This window comes from Thunnus maccoyii, chromosome 3, assembly GCF_910596095.1.
Source record: "Thunnus maccoyii chromosome 3, fThuMac1.1, whole genome shotgun sequence".
Classification (NCBI taxonomy): domain Eukaryota; kingdom Metazoa; phylum Chordata; class Actinopteri; order Scombriformes; family Scombridae; genus Thunnus; species Thunnus maccoyii.
This window is the reverse complement of record NC_056535.1, coordinates 22,441,507-22,465,076: the sequence shown is the minus strand read 5'-3', so window position 1 is coordinate 22,465,076 and position 23,570 is coordinate 22,441,507. Positions and strand designations below refer to the sequence as shown.

Here is a 23,570-nt window from a genome sequence, read left to right as displayed (position 1 = left end):
ATGGTGTTCATCCCTCCAGTAGAGTTCCAGAGACTTGTAGAATCAACGCCAAGGTGCATTGAAGCTGTTCTGGTGGCTCATGGTGGTCCAACACCGTACTAAGACAGGACAGAACTCCCCATGCACAGCCAGTATTTTCAGTCAGGTGCTGGTCGGTTGCAGGAACATATAAGGTGAAAATCAAAATTAACCACCGCACACTGTAATGACTTTACTGTGACTTTATTAAGAGCGAACAACGCATTTCACCTGTAGCTTCATCAGGTTCGCTCAGTACAACCGCTGAGTACTCACAGGTGTGATAAATACATCTGAGTCACATGACTAATTATCACAGTCTTCATTTTCTCTAAGTGAACATGCAAGTCAAACAGATTATAAACAAACATTGGAAAATCCTAGAATGTGACCCTAGCTTTAATCAGTCATCCTCTAGACCTCGTTTCTGCTTCAAAAGAGGAAGAAATGTCAGAGATACTGTTGTCAGTTCTATGTATAAGGAACCTGCACAAACTAATTGGTTTTCTCAACAAGTGTATGGAAATTATAGATGTGGAAAATGTGCACACTGTTCAAACATACTTGATACCAAGACATTTAATCACCCTCATACAGGAAAGAAATATGGCATAAAAGAATTCATTAACTGTCTCTCTAGACATGTCATATACATCTTGAAATGCCCATGTGCCTTAATGTATGTAGGTCAAACAAAGCGCCATCTCAAACTAAGAGTTGCTGAACATAAGGCTGCCATTAGAAATGGTAATATGGATTATGTCATTGCTAGACACTGCAAGGAGAAAAACCATGGGTCAGCTACGTCCCTCAAATATATCGGCATTGAAAGAGTGCGAACCAATCCAAGAGGTGGTAACTTGATTAACCAGCTCTTAAGAAGGGGGGCATTTTGGATTTATGAATTGAATACTATTGAACCTTATGGACTTAATGAAACACAGGATTTGAGTTCTTTTCTGTGATATGAAAATGTTAACCATATGATACATAGTATTTTAGCTCTTCTCTGTGATATGAGTATGTTTACTTTATGAAACACAGGATTTGAGTTTTTGTCTGAGATATGTAAATATTAACTTGTATTTCTCTCTACAGGCTATTTGGACTCTTAGGGAGAAATGAGCCACTAGGCCCCCTGGCACTCACCCTTCCCATTTAGTGATGTGGAGGGACAGCTGTGGGACCTGTAGTCCATTATGCTAAGGGAATTTTACTCATCCTATTCAGTCAGTTGTTTACGGGATGTAATGAAGTTTAATTATATAAATTGGTGTAATTCTTGTAACTTTGTGCAACATTAATCACGTCATGTTTTTTGTAATATGTATATTTTCATTTTCGTGCCCTTTGTAAAATGTTCACTTTGAGAAAATGAAGACTGTGATAATTAGTCATGTGACTCAGATGTATTTATCACACCTGTGAGTACTCATCAGTTGTACTGAGCGAACCTGAAGAAGCCACAGGCGAAACGCGTTGTTCGCTCTTAATAAAGTCACAGTAAAGTCATTACAGTGTGCGGTGGTTAATTTTGATTTTCACCTTACTTAGACACTTTATGTTGTTTTTTCTTTTAATTTGTCACCCGTCTGTATATATATGTTTTATGTGAAATATAATAATTTAGATTAGATAGGTGAAATGAGTGTTATTTTCAACCCAGTAGTGTGCGGTAATGCAACACTTTGGATGCAAACCGCTTCTAATAATCAACGAAGAAGAAGAATTTGAGTTCGACCAATGAGAGCTCGACGTTCACGGAGATGCGTCATACGTCACATCTGTGCTCTTGAAACACTCCGCTACGTTGTGTTGTTGGAGCGGAGGGAGCTTCGTCTGTTCTTTACATATTGTTGCCTCATCATCTGTCTGGGAAAATATCGTCTAATGAAAGCAAGTGTCTGTTTTGGTTGGGGGGATTTAGCATCCGAAACCGACCGGCTCTGTCTGTGTGAAATAGGGAATGAACGACGAGACAGCATCGGACAGCTGGAAGAGAAACTCCGGGTGCTCCAGGTGAAGCTAAACTAGCTTAGCACGGCGGCTAGCCTGGGTACCAAATCTGGGAATAAGTTCATTTCATTTGCACATTTTCTGAAGCAGAGCTACTGATTTTAATTCTGTCTAACGTACCTAAAATGTAGCGAGTACAAATTTTACTCAGCTAGCTACAAAATGAGGTACTAGACATGTGTCTGTGAATGTGACATAGAGAGATGTTGCCTAACGTTAGTTTACTGTCATCAATTCAACTTTCATTTCAAGGTTTTTATTGTCATTCCAACACATTGTACATGTATTGGATTGAAATTAACATTAGTTGAGTCCCAGTGCGTTAAGATATCAAAACAAAAACCAATCGCAAATGGAAATAAATACTGAAAATACCAATAATAATAATAATGAATACCCTAATAATTAAAAAGTTTAAATCTTTAAAACGTTTTAAAGAATGAAAGTAAGAGCAGCAATCAATGCAACCATCTCATCAGTATAACCCATACGGTGCATCTACTAATTTGGTGGTTTGGTCTAGGAAGTCTGCAGGTGCTGCAACGATAAGAAATAATTTATTGATATGACACTTTACAGTCTATGGACAATATACACAGTCATTTATAGAGAAGTACGAATTTGATTATAAATTGCATTACACGTGCTATTTTACAGGTCTGGATTCTTGTAAAGCACTTCATCCTCTGATCTTTAGGGGTTTGTCCATTTTCCTAATGGAACTGTGTTTCCGTATACACTGCCTGGCCATCCCTTGAGTTCCCTTTGCATTGTGCGTGTGGAAATGCTCTTACTTTCGCTATTAAACATAGCCCTGAGTTCTAGTGTTGTTTTTCTGCGATTTGATTTCACCAAATGTTTAAGTGATCGCTGATCACAATCAGTTAGGATTTTTTTCCGACCACATTTTTTCCTCGAAGATGATGGTTCCCCACTATCCTTCCAGTTTTCAATAATGCATTGGACAGTTCTTAACCCAATTTTAGTCGTTTCTGCAATCTCCTTAGATGTTTTCTCTGCTTGATGCATGCCAATGATTTGACCCTCCTCAAACAGACTAACATCTTTTCCACAACCACAGAATGTGTCTTTTGAAATGGTTGTTTAACAAATGAGAAGCTACTCATTGCATCTGTTGGGGTTAAATAACTTGTTGACAGCTGAAAGATAATCGTCCATGCAGTAATTATCCAATAGGAGGCTCTTACCTATTTGCTTAGTTAAATCCAGGTGGCGACTTTTTTTTTGGCCAGGCAGTGCACTTTCTGATAAACTAGGGTGGTATTCCAGAAAGCAGGTTTAGTGAAAACTGAGTTTGTTAACCCTGAGATAAGGGAAAGTCTGGGTTTTCATTTCCAGGAAGAAGGGTAACTTAAACTCGTGGTCAGTTGCCATGGTAACTTACTCTGTGAACCTAACCTGCTTGCTGGCAGGTTTTCTTCAACAAACCCTCAGTTTCTCTGAGCCAGAGATGCTGTTTCATGTCCTCATTCATTCAGTCCCAATCACAAGTGCATATCGAAGCTCATTAGCAGAGGTTTACTGTCTGTCAGACTCAAAATCCTGGTTGGATATTAGTTTAGTTTCTCAAGGACTAGGCTATCTAAAGTTACTGCTTTTATGCGCATCAATCATTTCTTTGAACAGCGGTTTTTGCTCTCACATTCAAATATTACACAGCATCAATTCACCCTCAGCTCCTTCAGAATAAAGCTGAACAATTATATTCAAATTGTAATGTAGGCTATAGCCTGATACACAGTCAGATTCCACTTTATCATCATTAAGGAAATGTAAGTCTTGTAAATGACAAATTAATGGAAAACACTGAATAAAACTTTGTGTTAACCTATTGACACTTTTCCCACTCCGATTCTGGTAAAGATAAATGTGCACTGTCCACACACAAATGCATTAATGTCTCTACATCCTCTTGATTGAAATGGAGGCCCTGCCTTTTATTTACCTGTTGCCATGGTGACTCATAGTATCAGAGCTCCATTAATGATGGCTTTTTTCATTCATGATGCACCCACTTAACTGAGAGTGAACATGCTCAGAGTTGATTGAAGTGACTCTGATTAGCTGTTTCCCATCTCAGGGTTCATCAACACAGAGTTCAGGGTTAGACTCAAGAGTTTGTTGAACCTGCTTTCTGGAAAGGACCCTTGAGCTTGTTTGTATGAAATATAATCAAACAATCATTCATAGGGTGGATATGTTGACACAATTAATTTCTCTGATATGCTTATATCATAGAGATCAATATGATTTATCAACAATCCATCTCATGCAATTATTCTTATTTTTTCATTCAGTATTGAGCAAATGCTGGCTGTGAATCCCGGAAAGACGCCCATCAGTCTGCTGCAGGAGTATGGAACGCGGATAGGTAAGACCCCAGTGTATGACCTGCTGAAGGCCGAGGGACAGGCCCACCAGCCCAACTTCACGTTCCGCGTCTCCGTCGGAGAGATCAGCTGCACCGGCCAAGGGCCCAGTAAGAAGGCAGCCAAGCACAAAGCAGCCGAGGCTGCTCTGAAGATGCTCAAGGGAGGTCTCGGAGGTCCCGCCGGACTTGGTGTTGGAGTAGACGGGTTTATTGGGGTTGACGTGCCTACTGATGAAGACGGGTCAGTTTCTTCTTTACTTTTTGAATTTCTTTCCATTGGCTTTACAGTTAAAATGATACATTGGCAGATACATTAGAAGTAAACCTTTGGATGCCTCACTATGTAGAATAATTCAGCATCGAACGCATGTGAGATGGAGGTCCCTGTGGTTTCATAACTTCCTCTTCTGTGTTTGTTTTTATCTTATCCTCTGTGCAGCTCCCAGTCAGAGATGAAGACTTCGGGCAATTCTCAGCAGTCTGAATGTAACCCTGTAGGAGCTCTGCAGGTGATGAGACAAAGATAGAGCTGCTGTGGTTTAAGGTTTTATGTTTCTGTTAGACTAGTGGATACTGTCAATGTTTAGGCAGTCCATCCTGGTTTTCTGTTGTTAACAACATCTGCAGTGTTTATAGTGGCATTAGTTTTTGTTTGTGTAATTATTTGTTCATGCACTTATCTGCCAGGAATTGGTGGTGCAGAAAGGATGGCGTTTGCCAGAGTACACAGTCACCCAGGAGTCTGGTCCAGCACATCGCAAAGAGTTCACCATGACCTGCAGAGTCGAGAGATTTGTGGAAATTGGTAATTGCTAAATTAGAACCCATATCAAGCATACTGTTAGGTTTCTTATACATAACAAAGTCTTACTGAATGAAGATCAGTAAATTAAACAGCTGCAATGTGACTCATAGTTTCCTGTACGTCTTCAGGAAGTGGTACGTCCAAGAAGCTAGCCAAGAGAAATGCAGCAGCTAAGATGTTGTCACGTATACATGATGTCCCAGTGGACCTGAGGACCAGCAATGATGCTGACGCAGAGGAAGACACATTCACCATGGTGAGAAACAAACTTGGTCTGTGAAACCATTTCACCAATTGACAATGCTTATGAAGATTGTGCATGTTGAACGATTTGACATCATTAGAGGAAAGGACACACAACTGTGTAGCATTTAATTGAATCCCAGGTATTTAAAACATTCTGTTTTATTTCCTTGATTTCATGTAAATATTGTGTTTGCATCATAAAGTTCTTAATGTCTTGCATTTTATTTGTTCTAGTTGTTTGCCCTTAAAAAAATATGAAGAGTACTATAAGCTCTGCACCTTGCACTTGTGCACCATTAACACTTCACTGTCTCATGAATCTTGCTGGTAGATAATGACAGTGTCCATTAATTACTATAAAACTAATCTCCTCTGCACACACAGCACATGGGGAGCAGAGCTGAGTCGGGCAAAAGTAAAGGCTTCAGCTGCACGTGGGACTCTCTGCGAAACTCTGCTGGAGAGAAGATCCTCCAGCTCCGCAGCCACCCTCTGGGCATGCCCTCCGACTCTAACTTCTGCTCTTTGTTGAGTGACCTGTCCACTGAGCAGTGCTTTGATGTCAGCTACCTGGACCTGGGTGAGTCCACATACAGTACAGTAGCACTCAAATAGATAAAAATTACACACACTGCTGCTCAGTGCTGCATTCTGTCTACACTTGAAGTTTAAGAGGAGTATAACTTTGAAAGGGTAAAAAGAAGTTTGAAGTCATGAATATCTGCATGCATGGAGAACTCTGTTTTAGTTTTAGTTTTCTTACTGCTTCCACATCTGATTCACACCATCAACTTAAGACTTGTAGAGCATTATGGGTACATCTTGATGGCATAATACCACAAAATAAATTGCATGCTGTGTGGTGACTGTCATCAGATATGGAGGAAGTTCGTGGCAGCTGCACGTTGTTACGGTTTTGTGCTGTTGAGCCATTTTATCTTTACAGACAGACAATAATTTTAAGTTGGGTTTATGTTTGGCATGACTTGCCGGTTTGTTATTTCCTCTGGATTTTGTTGAGGAACCGGCACCCAATGAGTCTGAAGATTTAATTTTATGTAAATTGAGATGAACACACTTGAGTTCACATGATTAAACTTGTGCTGGGAAACTGTCATTATTTTACATTCTACGGGAAATATGAATAATAAAATGATAAAAAAGTGATTTTTGTAAACTATTTTTAGTTGCCACCATTTCCTTCTTCACAGGGTAATAAATTTGCAATTTACAAGAATTAGACTTAAACTGGAACATAGCCTGGATATGAGTGACTTCATGCATATGAATGTGGTCATCATGATCATAGCTGTCAAACCCCTAATGTGATTTATAATGGAGATAAAATACAGTATGTCAGTGAAATGCCACTAAAATATACTGTAGTGCTCTTTTCAGGCCAATGGATGTGGAGGATAAGACACATCATCATCTGCTGTGTCTACAATAATGCTAATACTTTTAATTTCCAGAGCAACAATAATGGTGTAAATATCTATTTTAACATTTTTGTTTGTTCTTGTTTCAGAGGAGCGCAGTCTGAGTGGTCTGTGCCAGTGTCTGGTGGAGCTGTCGACGCAGCCAATCACAGTGTGCCACGGCTTCGCTCCGAGCATAGACGCCGCTCGCGCCAACGCAGCCCACAACGCACTGCAGTACCTCAAAATCATGGCTGGGGGGAAGTGACAGGCCTCATTATCTTCCTCCTCACAGACTCTAACTCATCACAACGCAGCGCCAGGATAAATTTCCACTCCAGACGACACTTATCTCGTCAGCGAAATGGTCGTAGCGCATGTGATGAGTTCACTTACCTGAATTACCTCATATTTGGAAATGAAGACTTTTTTTCTGTCCCCAAATTAACCCATGGAGCCCATTTTCGTCACATTGATATCTAATTGTTGCCAATGAAGATTTAGTTGCCCAAAAACTCATTTACCCATCTCCTTGACATTTTGCATACAAATTATTTGTAGTTTTTAAAAGTTTTTGTTCGTACCCAGCATTGTATTTTCCTAAAATCTTAAGTTAAAAAAAATCTTGATCTGAAAATACAAATGGTGCTCTTGCAGTGAGTTCCCAAATAACTACTGACATACTCTAGTGCAACAAAAATTCAACAGGGTTTGTAGAAATTCGGGATTGTGGAATCCTCAATGATTGGTGCTTTGTTTAATCTCCGTTCACATGGATCAATGCCAAGAAGAAATTTCCCAGCCGTGCTGCTGAATTATGGAGAGAAAAGGACTCTTCTGCATAAATGTCAGAGGATAATTGTTTTAAAGACTGCCCCTTCATACAGCTTGTATGAGTACTGAAAATGTGACTTTTGTTGTGATTATTTCAACTGTAAAATCCAAAACTGATGTTCATTTGACATTTTTTGCTCTGATTATAAAACTCTGTTCAGGATAGCAGTCAGTTGACATGTGATTTAAAATTCAAAATTTTTGGAAATTAACCCCTTTTTGAGAGTTCCTTGCAACAGTTGGCCGGATACACAGTATGTTCATGTCTTTCAGAGGACTTTAGGAACTCTCAACAAGATCATCAGAAGTTTTCACATTTACGAATACTAAAAGAGAAAGCGCTAATACTGTCTTTTTAATTGAAGATAATTGACAACTGTACACATATTACAATTAAATTTAAACCTTATTAGTTTACTTCACACTTGTCAGTGTAATTATCACACCTTCAAAATTTGCCATTTTTTTTCTATTACCCTTCTTTTAGCTGACAGCCTTTGCATGAAATTTGTAAATTTATTTCAGTGTCAGAGATTTATGATGAGGCTGAAAGAGGAAATAATAATGTGAGTCTTCGATAAAGCTTTGTTCTTGGTATAACTGATGGAGCCGTACTTTTGACTTTCAACATTATAGACCAGGCAAATAAAACCACCACACATTTTCATGTGGAGTTTGAATGTTTTTACCTCAAGACTTACTTTGTGTTCATTATGTCGAGTGTTGTGTCTGGGTCACTTGCTATGTGAACTTTGTGATTTCTTCTTTAAGTTTTTTTTTTCTGTCGATGTGACTATAATTCCTGTTATATCAAAAAAATTGATGATGGTGATTTTCCAGATTGTATTCTCCACCTACAATCGTGTCTTTGTGTAAGGTTTATCTTCAGTACCGTAGTCACTTACTGCCTTGCACAGTTTAAAAAAGTCACAGTATTGAAAATGGTAGAGTTTGCACTACTTGAAAAGATAATGTCCTTTGCACAATGTAGGCTGACTGAGTTTCTGTACATCACTCTACAGTGTGCTTGATGTAACGTTGACTTCATTCTCTGAAAAGGCAGAACAGCGTATTGTTTTCTGATTATTGAAACACGGAGGTTATGTTGGTTTTTTTTTAACTGAATTTAATGTGCTGATACTATTGACATCAATGCTGACATTAAATTCAAGATACTTGACTTCTTTGTGGTGTTACAAGAAAAATGTGGCCCAGTTTTTAAAAGCAATGAACTAAAACCGGAGCTCTGTGTCAAATTGACTGTTTCCAATAAAACTTTTTTTTGTAAATTTTACTGTGAACTGTCATAATGAATCAAAAATGCAAAGAAAAGTTCTGATCAAAGGTGCCATTCTAGTTGAATTATGTTAACACAGCATGTCATCAAGGCTTTTACACAGCTTTACTTATTTACAATATACTGTATTCAGTATGAGCACTGTGAAAAAATATATGCTTTGCATATCCTGAACTTTTCTCATAGAAAAAAATGCTTCTTCAGTGCAGGGCCTCTGAAATGACACCCTTTAAATGTAGTCCGTTTGTCTGAAACACTTTCCAAATCCTTAAGCTTGGGAAATTCATGTCCTCAAGTCCACAGGTGACAAACATTCCTTCGATGTGTGTTTACATGGAGTTCCAGGTTTCCTGTCATCTGTTATGTCTGTCGGTCGCAGGGCTGACTTCTTCATCCGCGTAGCCGCTGCTGTCTGACTGAATGCTGTCACCCCGGGCCACTTCACCTGGATAAGGTCACAAATACAGTCAGTCAACAACTCCATGTACTGTGTACCACTGCACAGATGCAGCTTCAGTCTGACCTGAATATATGTACAGAATATACATACAGAACGTGTGTCGTATACATGTTCCTTGTGACAAATAACACCTGCACAATTGCACAATGATCTGTATACACCAGTCTGTCAGAGTCAGAGTCTTAGCTGTAAAGTTCCTGACACACTTTCTCTGACCTCAATACAAGACACTGAGCCTAAATCTAAAAAGGTTCAGCAAGAAATTTTGTGCTCACACATATTTGTGCCTTTCTGCTAGCATCCTTAATGCTGAGAAGTGCAGCACTGGTTACAGTAGCTGTTTACAGTAGTGACTGACTGACAACACCCGTTTCTTCACTCATCCATGACCGTTTGAACAGGGTGAATGCTTATTTGTTGTGAACTGGATCAGCTATTTGGTGACCACACAAACTGTATATTAGTGCTGCTAGTCCATTAATAGATTGGTCAGTTGACAGAAAATTAAGCGGCAACTATTTTTGATAATTGATTAATCATTTAAGCTATATTTTAAGCAAAAATGTCCAAAACGCCTCAGCTGCAGCTCCCAGTGTGAGGATTTGCTTGTTTTCTCAGTTTTACATCATTATCTTTCTTATCTTTCCTTATTAATTGTTTACTCAGATGTCTGAGTAAACAATTAATAAGGAAATGGTCTACAGATTAATCGATAATGAAAATTAAAAAAATAATTAGTTACAGCCCTGCTGTATATTACAATATAATACAAACAGCTATTTTGAATTTGAGAGGTCATGTTCCTGTAAAACATGACTGCAGGTTTCCAGCAACAGTTGTATCTACTGCCTGTGAACTAATGTTTTCATGCAAAAAATGTCAATCACACACAAATAAAATTATATATATACTGTACCTTTGTATTGATGTTTTGTGGCCAGCAGTGAGGTTGTTATTCTCGTAGTTTCTGATTGTCCAAAATCTTCCTCTCCTGCACTATGCACCTATTGAGATAAATAGTAGTAAGTGTATATTGCAGAATACACTGTAGGTCTGTTTTGACTCATCTATAATTAGAAAACACAAAAATGTTATGTGACATTAGGGCTGAATGAGATACTGTTTCATCATCAAAATTACAATGTACACTTGGATGCTATGTAATAATCTAAACTAGGCCCATCATGGTCCACTATGTAAACCCACTTACTGATAGGATATCAGTGGCTCTGTGTTATCAGTAGCTCATTTTTCATTTCTTATCTTAAAGACAAACAGTCAGATCCATTTGACACATACTGTTGTTTAGCCTTATCTAGTAACAGTTTGTTGTTTTGCAAGCGTATGTTGCCTGTGAGACAAATGACCAATCAAAATCATTCTGAGAACTGACTAGTATGAAATAAACAAAAATGGGGAGTCATATGACGTGAGAGTGCATAGCCAAAACTGAGTGCCATTCAGTGAGGCAAAAGTCTACCAGGGCTCAACAATTAATTGAAATTTTTATCTAAATCACAATATGGCCTACTGCAATTTTCAAATCACAGGAGGCGCAATGTTTGTAAAAGGCAAAATGTCTGTCAAAATACCATTTTAAATTAAATATTGTCCTGCTGCAGAGATGTCCTGGCCTACACATCATATTCTACAAACTTAAGAAATCATCTTTATTTGGTACATATCCCCGCAAAAATCATGCCATAATCATTGCATCAGTCAAAATAATCGCAATTAGATATGTTTTCAAAATCGTTCAGCCCTAATTTAAACTGAAGAATATTAATATGAAGCTTCCTTTTTCTTTCTGGATCTTTTCGCCAATTTCATAATTAATATCATGGTGATCACAGACTTTAACCTGGAATGATGGGTGAATATTGAATACAAATTTCATGTTAAATCAGTGTGATTAAACCTTTCCAAATGGAGCAACATGCTTTAAATGCTGCATATTTACAGTATCTGATAAAACTGTGCAACTTTCCTCTTAAATATCGAAATGTATTATTGCTAAAAACTAAAATATTTTTTTCCAACATCATTCAGCCCCAAAGTCTGTACATATTGTACATGTGCAGTACTATTTTTAGAATACCACACCTCCTCCAGCTCAAAGGAGTTAACCTGTTGTAGGTTATTGGAGTTGTGCCCCAGGGCCTGATGAGTCAGTGGATTGAGGTACCGGCTTTTGTCCTCGCTAAGTGGCTCTTCACAAGTCTCAACAGGTGGCTCAGTCGAAGTGTGACTGGAATCGGGTGTGTTCAAGGAACAGGAAGAGACTTCATCACCTTCCCACCCAGTCACAGTGATGCTGTAATGGGTGTAGCTACCATCAGGGTCGAGGACATGAAGTGATCTGGATACATCCGCCTGTGTGGCTTCCCCTGAAGAGGCAACATCAGCTCTGTGTGAGTCCTTGTCAGGCTCAGACACAGATGTTTGAGTCTTGTTTTGTATGTGGTGTCTCTGTGATACAAGACATGATCTATCCATGCGTTCTGTCCGATTGGAGAGATGAGATAAAGTGTTTCTTTTCACACTTTGCGTGTGTTGAGAGAATGGTGCCTGGTGTACACTCTCCACTATCGGCGGACAGATTAGATCAAATGTAACCTTGGTAACTGGTTTTAGATCATCTGTCCTTGTGTCACTTTGAGTCAAACATGAGTCCAGCTCAGTCTGACATGAAAGAAACTGATGATCTGCTTCTATCACGGTTTCTCCTGATATGGATGACGCTAGAGATGCTCTTATACTGTGAGTCATGCTGTCAAAGTCTGTTGGTTTGATAATTTTTTTATCAGCATCAACATTATCTGTTTGTTTACTGTCCTGCATCTTCTCATGACAGATTTTATTTCCATTTTGAAGATTGTCTGTGTCCGCCACGGTCTGCTGTATTTGCTCGTCTTGCTCAACGTTACAGAATTTATCAACATCCATAACCAGCCTCACATCCACAGCTGAATGACTCCGATTATATTCCCCCAAATCCAGTTTCTTGGTGGGCCTAGTCTTGGCCTTATCCAGGACTATACCCACAACATCAGGAAGGCTAGACCTTTTCCTGGGTGAGGGCTGTGGCGAGGTGGAGTCTGATCCTCGAGGAGACCCTGTGTAGAGGCACATCTTGGAGACGGTGTCCTTCAGCCTCTCCACAGGAGAGCGTGGCTCACTGCGAATGCAGCTCCTGAAGCGTTCGATCTTCTCCACGGGAGACATGGAGAAGGTAAATTCTGGTGTGGCCAGTTTCTGGAGAGGAGTGCGAGACACATGGGAGTACAGGGAGTAGAAAGCGTTGGCCATTGCTGTGAGTACTTGAACTTGTCTGAAACGACCTGTAGAAAGAATAAAATGTAAAATAATACAAGTACAATACAAATGGTGATCCCAGAATTATTTCACCCTATCACATATCAAACAAACTACAGCAGAGTAATTTAATAAATCAATGTTCTTACTAGCAAGAGACAGGCTAGGATCCTCCTCTCGTATCCGCCGTAGCTGTGAGTCCAGGAAAAGGCGGAAGTTTATGCCCTGAGCCTGAGAGGGGAAGGTGAAGAATCGAGGAGGAATGCGCACAGTGACCTGTGGCTCATCACAGCCAAAACCCAACTCATACAGAGTCTCCTCTGCATCCTCCGAACACATCTGCAGCACCTCAGATACACTAACATGCATGTGAGAGAAAGGGAAGGGAAAATGTTTTATTCTGGCATGTAGAGCACTTAATAAAACAGAGTTAAAATGTCTTTTACCAAATAATTAAACATGGAGCCAATACATTAAAATGTGACCAATGATAAGAAGGATATCAGGATGAAATACTACTATATAGAATTAAAATAGAACACATTCAAACGAGCCAAGAAAAAGAGAAACTTGGATTTGGAAAGTTGCATCTTGTCGAGCAGGTCATTCGAGAGCCAAAAGAAACCTCCAGAACAATAAAGTGCCTCACCTTGACGTGGTTTTACAGGTGGAGGAGGAGAGACAGCTGGAGGCCATGCTGTGGCCCAAGTTCAGTGTCGGCAGACATAGTCCCTGACGAGGGGTACTATCAAACAAGGGCAAAGGTATTAATATATTTTAAGTGTTAAAATGCATACGACCTACAAATTAGAATCATATTCATGTTAATAATGCGATCGCTCCAGCGTGTAAGTGAAGATTAGTCAGCTGAATAAGCTCACTTTGTTTTTGCTTTCCATTTACAAAACTTTAGAAGTGAAACCAGGTAATTTAAGATTCTTTTCTGAGGAAAACATTCCTGCGACAATAATCTGACACCAGAACAACCCTTTCTATTATACTTTCATTGCGAGCTTGGAAAGAGGTTGGTAACTGACCTGGTGAGTCTGCTGTGTTGTCGTTTGGTGGAAGGTTGCCTTGCGAGGCTTCAAGGTCAGCACAGAGAGAGAAAAAGAAGACAAATAACAGTCTCCTTAATCATCATTTCTTTGAGATTTCTTTACTATTGATTATAGAAATGCAGAAAGTCAGATGATTTCAAATATGCTTTCAAAACATACAATGAGTTTGCATATTAAAGTTTCACACACACATATCTGCAATAAAGTGATAAATAAACACTCTACTGAATCATTTTCATAGAAACAGCGTCACTATGCAGGACCTTAAGATATCAATCCAGAGACTTGGCATGAATTTTATGATGGGAATTGCATGATGGGAGGTGCAGTTTATATGCATTTACATCTGACTAAAATTTGAGTAACATCAAATACTGTTTATTGCTCACTTATATGTATATATATATACATATATATATATATGTAAAACTACAGAAGAAAATCTGTGTCCTCAATGCTATTACAGCCCTGTCAGTATGATGATTAAAGCAACATGGATTCATATACAGTATATATAAACATATATTTACTAAATCAGTGATAAAACATTCTTCTTGCTTTTTGTGTTGTTTCATTGTTAATATCTTCCGCTTTACAGTTGCTACTCACCCAACTCCAGGTGTAATTTTTCCACCATTTAACGCACAAGCTGAAACAGAGAACTCATTTCAGAATAGAAGAGGAATCTGTTGATATGCATCTGATGGTGGTTTTCACAGTTTATTTGCAAACCTGTGTCCATGGAAATAGTGTGTGTGTGTGTGTGTGTGTGTGTGTGTGCATGTGTGTGCATGTGTGTGTGTGCGCATGCATGCGTGCGTGTGTGGTGAGTGGGTTACCCTAGTCGATTTAACCACACAGCAACTCCAGGTGCACTCTTACTTTTGCTTTATGCCCAAACATGTTGACAGAAGCTGTCATACAGATGCAAATGTAATGAAACACTTGTACCAGAATGTCACTCAGGGATGAATTCATACTTTATTCAATTTCAATTAAATTCAATTTATTTATTTATATAGCGCCAAATCATAACAAGAGTTATCTCAGGACACTTTTCACATAGAGCAGGTCTAGACCGTACTCTGTAATTTACAGAGATCCAACATCCCCCTATGAGCAAGCACTTGGCAACAGCAGCAAGGAATAACTCCCCTTTAACAGGAAGAAACCTCTTGCAGAACTGGCCTAATACAAAGGGTGTATTGTTATGGATATTTTCTTGAACAGAAGTGTGCTACAAAAGACCGTATCTTAAACTTTAAGGCACTTAAAGATAAGATAACCCAAAGTTACACCCAAGGTATTAGTCCTACTACTTGAATTGTAACCTCACAAAAATTTCACAACTTTGGTGGTGTAAATACTTATGGCCCTGATAAGACTGTATCCTGTACGTCTAAGTGTAGGTACAATTAATATAAAAACTCCTAGAAATCTGTATTATTAAAGGTAAACTATGCAGTATTTGTTGGTTGCCTTTTTTTAAACATACAACCTTTTTTTTTTAAACAAAGAGCAGCAGTGGTTGAGCGAGCTAGAGAGTGAATGGAGAGAGGGAGAGGCGCTAGCGAGAACAAAGCCGTGAATCGGATAAATAAGACGTTATCTTCTGATTGTACCACGGTGGTTACATTCTAAGGCACAAATAAACATGCCCACACCTCCGCACACCTCCACACAACCCTGCAGGAAGTTGCTGCATTGCTGGATTTTGTGTGAATGCAGAGCGTCATCCTGTCCTCTGCGGCCTCTCTGCTCTGCATGTGTGTAGCTCAGCCCCGCCCTCGGTCAAGCAGACACAGAGACCTACAGCTCATCCATGACACTGAGACAGAGAGCAGAGCGGAGCAGAGGAGAGACTACAGACCCACTTCCCAAAAGTTAACGTCCTGAAGCGTCCCAAACACAGCTAAACAATAAGAAAATACAGGCAGAGGGCAGGGCCTCTGCAGATTCATACACTGCCACACGTTTCTAGTAGGTCATAAGAGGTGATTGAGAGGGATTATTTTTGTATGAGTCTATACATTGTTGTTTTTTTAGGAGCATCCTGCATAGTATGCCTTTAACTTTTGAGTTAATAACAAAAAAGAACAAAGAAGAACTGCTCCACACTTTCTCCTCTCAAAACATATCCTCCTCAGCAGAGGTGGAGTAATACTGTATAAAACTTCAAAAATATTTGTCTCTGTGCATGTTTGTCACCAGTATTACAGATAAAACAGCAGACCTGTTATGTTCACCTTATTTCCCTTTAAGGCCATTTCCTTCTTTTGTGTGTGTGTGTGTGTGTGTGTGTGTGTGTGTGTGTGTGTGTGTGTGTGTGTGTGTGTGTGTGTGTGTGTGTGCGTGCGTGTGTGTGTGTGTGTACTTACCATCAGCACCAAGGCTCAGGTCATCATCAAAGTTGTTGGCTTTCAGCACAGACTCTGAAGGACAGATACAAACAATGATTTAAATATTTTTATACCTTGAAATCTTGCTAGTGTGTAGTAGTGGAATGTAACTGAGTACATTTACTCAATTACTGCACTTAAGTGTACATTTACTTACTTTTACTTCACTTGACAATTTCCATTTCATGCTACTTTATACTTGTACCACACTACAATTCAGAGGAAAATATTGTATTTTTTTACTCCACCACATTTATTTGACAGCTTTAGTTACTTGTCACTTCACACATTAAGAGTTTCAATACAGAACATATGATGAGCTTATCGAATATGATACACTGTTGTAGGTCAAACTACTCAGCAGTACACAAAAATTGTTATCTCCACCTCAACCAACTACAACAGTAAAATGCTGAAAATACAACATATGATAGTATTAACACTCAGAGCAGCCATTTTGGATGTCAATACTTTTACTTTTGATACTTTAAATATATTTTACTTAAAGTGACATTTTAAATGCTGGACTTTTACTTGTAATGGAGTATTTTTATAGTGCAGCATTGTTACTTTTACTTATGTGTGTATGGACATGATTAAAGACAACAGAAATGTGAATTTGTGATCAGCATTTACTACATGCAGCAGTAGGTATGTTAGCTGCCAATTTTAAAAATGACTTATGTTGAATACTATTTGTGTTAAAGCTTCATCTCAGTTTATACTCACCAAAACTCAGCTGCCTAGTGTTCTCTGAGCATCCCTCCAATCTGTAAGACATATCCATATAGCTATTGCATAAATACACACACATACCCAGTCAGTTTCATATGCATGCCATTTCCTCTATCACAGAAGTGGTTTATATATAGATAACTTCATCTTGAGTACGATAGCAGCAGCACAGATCTACTCCCTGATCAGCTCTCAACAGGCTGATGAAGGCTGCAAACTTCCTCTTGCTGATACGTTCACACACTGAGCAGCAATAGGGTCAACACCTTCAAACCAATCTGGTCATTTTCATGTATAATTCTGAGAACTCACAACCATCCTCCTACTCCTTAAACTGTATCTCATTGACCACTAATGCAGCTTCCTTGTAATTGGCTGCTATATGAGACATTAAACAATGTCTTTGCATGCTGATCGCCTTCCTACAATCAGTTTCATAACAGTAAAAAGGAACTGTTATTTCTTTCTTGTTAAATAGTTGTGTTAGTATGAATCACAAGGGATTTTTTTAAAAACTGAATCAAACACAGGGCACAAGCTTGTTGAAGTGTTAGCATCTATATCTTGACAAGTAATATTTTTTTCTCATGATTAACACTGCCATAAAAAGTTGTTTGCATGCATGCCATGGCCTAGGCAGCTCTCGGTTGTGTCATTCAAGACTGGCAGATCTCCTGAGAACAAAATTAGCCTTTTCTGCATATTCAGTTTGGAGTATTATGATTTTAAAGAACTAAAATGTTTTTTATTCATAGGGAGCTGTAAAAATGCATCGCCTAAGGCCATTGTGGGGAAAACAATACTGTAGCTACCTTATTGCATCGTCTTCCTGGAACACCTGACCTCAGACAGTTTCCACTTTCTACGTACGGCTGTTTGTTAAACCAGTTTCCAGTGACTGACACCTTGTCCTTTAGAGCTTGTTAGTCAGAGCTGAAAGTGATCATCTTACAAAACAACAAACAAAAAAACAACCAAAAAAAAAAACTTAGTAAAGCAAGTTAACTTACCCACAACCCTGTAGCCAGTTCTCAATCTTTCCTACAAAGCATCCTGTGGAAATCAGACACTGCTTTATGAGTAATCTTCATAAAATAAACTGCTCTTCTTGTTCTTTTAGTGGATTTCACTTTTTTTTAAACAAACATACATACAATATATACTAATCTTGAACATACATTTATCTTGAAAAAAGTGTTAACTTCTGATTGCATTAAACAGTGGAAGTAATACTGTAGTCTTCTTCTGCTAAAAGAGGAAGTGGTCTGAGTTTTTATCTGAGTCACTTTTTTGTCGGGACATTTCTTTTAATGCATTTATACCGTCAGAAATTAAAGTGCTGACATAATCAAACATAAATCATAGATACTGAACAGATATGTGACTGGATATGTCACACTCTCCTGGGTTCGGACTGACCATCTGAAAAGACATCGTCATCTGCCGTAGAGGCTGAGGGGAGGTTGCCTAATGGTCCATCAGGGTCCAGTTCCTCCACTGTGGGCCACTGTCGGCTGCTGTTGATCCAGGCTCGCCGCCTCACTGTGGAGGACGGACTCTCCATCGCCTCAGTTCACAGACGACCGAGGAACACAGAGGAGTTGAAGCTGCAGCAGCACAAGAGAGGTGAAACATAAACAATATATTTTTAAGGATTTCACTGATGTGTTTGAAAGCCTGAGGCAGTAATATTTTTATGAAGAATTCCAAGATAGTTAGAGTTTTGGGTTGGTATTTTGTGCCAATAATCTTTGTCACTTTAGTTTACCTGAGATACTCTCCGCTGACAGACTAATGACATTATTTTGCATAGATTAGCAGCCACTGCCACTACAGTATAGGTATATCTCCATTAGGTTTTCCCTGTCTAAATAAACTTTAATGAACAATGAATAAAACCTGTCTACCTTGTCATTACAGGTTACATATTCCTCTGGATGACATTAACTGACCCAGTAAAACTTATTAAAAGCTAATATCAGCCAGTCTAACTGTTATATAATTAAGCTATAACAAAGAGCTCAACTACACTACACATCAAGTTCAAGTCTGAGGTCAAGTTCAAATTCAAGTTACCATATGTGTAATTTCAAATATAAAAAATACAATAAAAATGAAATTATGTTTCTTCAAGACCAAACTGACGAACTGACAAAACATGACATGATGCATGGACACCTGAGTGCAATAAAATATCTGAGTATATTCAAATAAACTGTATATAGCAGAGTAAAAAAAAAAGAAAAGATAAAACAAGATACATGCTCACTTATTAGCTATAAAAAATTGATATGATGTGACATACAGTAAAGGAAGGCCAACATATAAACGCATAGAAATACAGAGTGACAGGTTAATGCATCCATATACATTGAAATTAAAACTTGGAATGGATAAATACTGAATTAGTGCATAATGGTAATTGCATGTCCATTTATATACTACATATAAGTATATGGATTATAATGTATGAGCCCAATAAGACATTTGGTTTGCTTAGATAATATTGATATTTTGATAAACTGAAAACAAAACCACCATGTAGGACATACAGTAAATGATGTATACTGCTCATTCTTATGAAGATAATATAACTTTTTGAAAATTTGAATGACTTTTTCATATTGTTTGGTGATTATAAAAGTCTTTCAGTGTGTGTCATCCGTGTAAATATGAAACACTATTTTTAGAAGCCTACCCTGCAATGAAAATGTACCCGCAGGCTGTATTGAGTGTTTTAGCTGGAATATGAAGGTCTATTCAGAGTTTTCCAAAAATCCAATTTACAGCAAAATAGCGAACAAACTTGAGAGAGAGAAGAAAAGCAGCTTTACCTCCATCGACGCAGGTTTCAGTTCTGTTGCACTGGCGCTCTTTCTCTCGTTTCCTGTTGTCGCAGGCTGAGATATCTGAAACTTATCTGCAATCTTTAGCAGATTCTCAAGCTGCATCCAGCCTGTTCTGGTTTCCAATGATTAATTGACGATTACAAGTTTCTGGTAAGTTGCTGTTAGACATGTCAGCGGGCTGAATCATCGCAGGGGATGGGTTAGAGTAGACTGTAGGAAGTGACTTTGCATCTCATCTGAAACACAACAGTTATCAGCGTGGGACGCAGCTGCGACACATCCTGCAGAAACAAAACCAGACACACTCAACAGGTTGCTGGAAATGTCAAAGGCAGGTAAAGGTTAACTATACAAAAGATGTGATGGAAACATAATAATAACGTTATAAGATAAGCAAACTATGCAGAGCAACTCCCCCATGACATGCATTTTTAAAGGTTTATTCATAGCAGAGTATCTGAGCCAGAATTCATACTGTTAACTTTTCAACATTTATAACTGCATACTTGGCTTAATGTAAGAATCTTTATTTATAAAAAACTTATTAACTGACTTAATAACTTTTGCTTTTGGCTCAGTTAGACAGTGAAACTCTTCATCCTTTATCAATTAAAATCAGACTCTTCTTATTAATGGCTTTAACTGTATCTATAAAAAATTTATTAATATTAATAAAGCCATTATTTGCGACCTATGAACCCTTTATAAAACGTGACTCATCAGAAAGTGGTATCAACTTTTCTTACTTACCAGATGTCACGTTATTTATTTATTTTATTCTCATGCACACAGGCCTATAAGAGCCCAATCCACATGGACATAAAACATTCACATTTACATTATTACATTACAAACACCAAAAATCCTGTTGCAGCAGTGAAACATTTGTCAGACAAGTAAATAAATTCTCACACGTATCTGCAATCAAAGAACTTTTTCTCCTGTTCTGGGCTCTACAGATAAAATTGACCACAAAAAGGTTCTACCTAAAACAAAACTCACATTTTTCATAATCATCCAACCAGAAGAACTCATTAGAAATGAAGGACATTTTACTAAAAAAGTGTAGCCCTTAAGTCATCATATAAAACCTGAAATGGTCTTTAATCTCACCTAAATCACATAACAAATAAAGCCTTTTCTCTTCAGGAAAACCATTAAAGCAGCTTGTTTCTAAACAGTATCTAATAGTAATTTACCTGAACATAACTGTGCACACACAGATATAGGTCCTCTGCTTCACATAATGCTCTACACAGACAATATGTTAATAATTAAGGTTTGTACCAAACATCAACAGACCATCTTTCCTCACATACGAGGAGCAATTTATTATATTACACTATAACCTATAAAGAAATCAAGATTTAACCTCACTAATCCTGGCATTTCCATGTTAAATATTCCAGTTAAAGATATTTCTAGTGACCTGCTGTTCAGGCATATTCACAAGACTGATGCTTATGTTAATGCATTATTTTTTATGAAAGCTATTATGCAAATAGGCCAACTTTTTCATCATTTTACAGATGTAAATTTTTGGCTACCAAATTGTGTTTTTCGCTCACCCAAAGAGTGTGGAGTGAAGGAAAAGAAGCAAAGGGAGTTTTTGCATGGAGCACTGGACAGCTGATAACAAAACATTCCCATTCCCTACTTTTCACATGAACGTTATGCATATTGCACTCAAATGCTGTTGCACATAGCCAAATTTGCACTGTGAGTTAATCTAAACTGCTGATTGCACTGAACTTATCTGGCAACATTACCGGTATCTGTGCACACTTTAAATATACTGTGTGACCCATCACGCAGAACCAATTGCTTCCTTGTAAACTTAGGCTAGTTGTGTATAATGTTTTATGTATTTGAATATTATCTTAAAATGTTTATACATATTTATAATTGTTTTAGCATGCTTTTTTCCATTTTACTGCTATCTTGTTTGTCTGTTCTGGCTCCTGCACCAAATTCCTTGCACGCATGTTGGTGAATAAAGTCTGATACATTATTAGACGTGATGTGTGTTTGTGTGGAGGCACTGTTAGAAATAAATAAGCGAAATGAATCACATCTGTGTGTAAGTGCAGAAACATGTTTGACTTCAGACAGAGTTGGGTGGGTGCAGGCCTGGTCTAAGGATGGACTCCACCCTCTGTCCTGTTTACATGGGCACATGTGCTGCTTCTCTGACAGCCCCCTCACACATCCCAGTAATAAAAGCCCTCCCACACTAGGACCAACCTCTCCTCCCAGTGCTATTACAGCCTGTGTGTGTGTCTATGTGTGTATGTGTGCGTGTGTGTGTGCGGGTGGGGGGGTCTCTTCTCCTCCACCCTGCCTGACTCCTCCCGCCTCCTTGCTGTTTCCCAGCCCACAAGGCGCCACCAGGGAGTGGCTAGTGGCCACGACTTAAACACCCGTCCCCACCTCCGTGTTCAAAGAGAGGGAGGAGCATCTTTTCACTGTAGAGAAATAAGACAGTATCTCAGCTAGAAAAAGGCGAAATATCAATGTTTACGAGAACCTATTTACTTATAGCGCCTTTTAAGCGGTAAACAGATAACCCAACGTCAATCATACTCAGCGGTACTACCTAACTTGCTTGGTACCGCCCATTTCTCAGCCTTTGAGCCAATCACATGAGCGAGTTGATACTTGTTGGCAGAAACGAGCTTTCCCATTGGAGCAAATCAGCAATCCTTTACAAGAAGCTCTCAGAGAGGTGCGCTTCTTTTATGTATTGGGGTAGCGCCACAGTGCAATCACCAAACGAAGAAAACAAAGACTTTTAAATTAAGATTACTTTAAAAACACAAAACATCCTGTTTAGATACTATTACTGGACTTAATAAGATTTGACCACGTGGTTTGGCATTTGGACTTGCAGATTTTGCAGTTACTCTAGTTTAATAGACCAATCTACTACTAGTAATAGTTTTGTTTTGTTTGTTTTTAAAAAAATATATTTATTCTGTGTCATGCCAAACATTTGGTCCATCCCACACGGGGTTACACACACTACTATTTTACAAAACATGCATCTTCTGGTAATACATATACAGAAGCATGTGGAAAAGGAAAAGAAAAGAAACACACACACACACACACACACACAAAATGAAACAATACAAAACAAAAATCCCAAATGAATTGATCACAGAAAATAAATTGATCATATCTACAAATTATCTCGATAAAGGGCCTTTTTCCCCTTTCTCCAAGTAACTGGCTAATTTATATGGTTCTTATATGAACAGCCAACTTAGTCTTTGTGCATCATCCATATTTACAAAATCAACATCTATTTTTAACTTACTACACAACACACTGCGCAGTTCTCAATAAAAAGGACAGTAGAAAAAAAAATGAAACTCATTTTCTATATAATTTAGACAGCACATTGGATAATGTAGTAATAGTAATATGATTAGGACGTTTTTAATCTGGTTTGGCTTAAAGTCTTAATGAAATAAACATTTTAGGAAGCAGCTTGAGACAGACTTTATTTACTGTCATCTCATTCGTATTTGTATTATGTTCTATTCATTTATTTATGTTACATATGAGTTAGTTTATTTAGTTACTGTATATAATTTAGCCTTGAATTGCATTTGTCTCATTGGGGTTTTTTTTACCTCATTGTTGGCTGTTGTAACATTTTAATTTTCCTTTGGGATTAATAAAGTATCTATCTATCTATCTTACAATTGACAACACAATTA

General features: G+C 38.3%; 2 protein-coding genes across 3 annotated transcripts; one reads left to right on the top strand and one right to left on the bottom strand.

The window, feature by feature from the left end:
- The first annotated feature begins 1,794 nt into the window (after positions 1-1,794).
- Positions 1,795-9,023, top strand: tarbp2 (TAR (HIV) RNA binding protein 2). The gene is made up of 7 exons (XM_042405994.1): positions 1,795-2,037; positions 4,353-4,667; positions 4,866-4,935; positions 5,114-5,231; positions 5,360-5,487; positions 5,862-6,057; positions 7,006-9,023. Exons 1-7 carry the CDS (start codon positions 1,985-1,987, stop codon positions 7,161-7,163), a joined length of 1,038 nt encoding a protein of 345 aa, XP_042261928.1. The 5' UTR covers positions 1,795-1,984; the 3' UTR covers positions 7,164-9,023.
- Positions 8,614-22,690, bottom strand: tespa1 (thymocyte expressed, positive selection associated 1). Of its 2 annotated transcripts, XM_042405984.1 has the most exons (13): positions 21,414-22,690; positions 19,831-20,126; positions 18,416-18,603; positions 18,007-18,049; positions 16,991-17,031; positions 16,241-16,294; positions 14,472-14,511; positions 13,839-13,886; positions 13,451-13,546; positions 12,951-13,159; positions 11,590-12,827; positions 10,403-10,490; positions 8,614-9,471 (listed from the first exon to the last, which is right to left on the bottom strand). In XM_042405984.1, exons 3-13 carry the CDS (start codon positions 18,558-18,560, stop codon positions 9,380-9,382), a joined length of 2,094 nt encoding a protein of 697 aa, XP_042261918.1. In that variant the 5' UTR covers positions 18,561-18,603; positions 19,831-20,126; positions 21,414-22,690; the 3' UTR covers positions 8,614-9,379. The 2 variants fall into 2 exon arrangements, with proteins under 2 accessions (XP_042261918.1, XP_042261917.1); XM_042405983.1 differs by having other exon boundaries at positions 19,831-22,690.
- Between the last annotated feature and the right edge of the window lie 880 nt (positions 22,691-23,570).

Coding starts and splice junctions, on each gene's coding strand:
- tarbp2 (XM_042405994.1), top strand. CDS start 1,985: ATGAACGACGAGACAGCATCGGACAGCTGGAAGAGAAACTCCGGGTGC. Junction 4,668..4,865: donor GTGCCTACTGATGAAGACGG/GTCAGTTTCTTC, acceptor TCCTCTGTGCAG/CTCCCAGTCAGAGATGAAGA. Junction 6,058..7,005: donor TGTCAGCTACCTGGACCTGG/GTGAGTCCACAT, acceptor TTCTTGTTTCAG/AGGAGCGCAGTCTGAGTGGT.
- tespa1 (XM_042405983.1), bottom strand. CDS start 18,560: ATGGAGAGTCCGTCCTCCACAGTGAGGCGGCGAGCCTGGATCAACAGC. Junction 13,887..14,471: donor AAAATTACACCTGGAGTTGG/GTGAGTAGCAAC, acceptor CTGACCTTGAAG/CCTCGCAAGGCAACCTTCCA. Junction 13,160..13,450: donor ACCTGTAAAACCACGTCAAG/GTGAGGCACTTT, acceptor CATGCATGTTAG/TGTATCTGAGGTGCTGCAGA.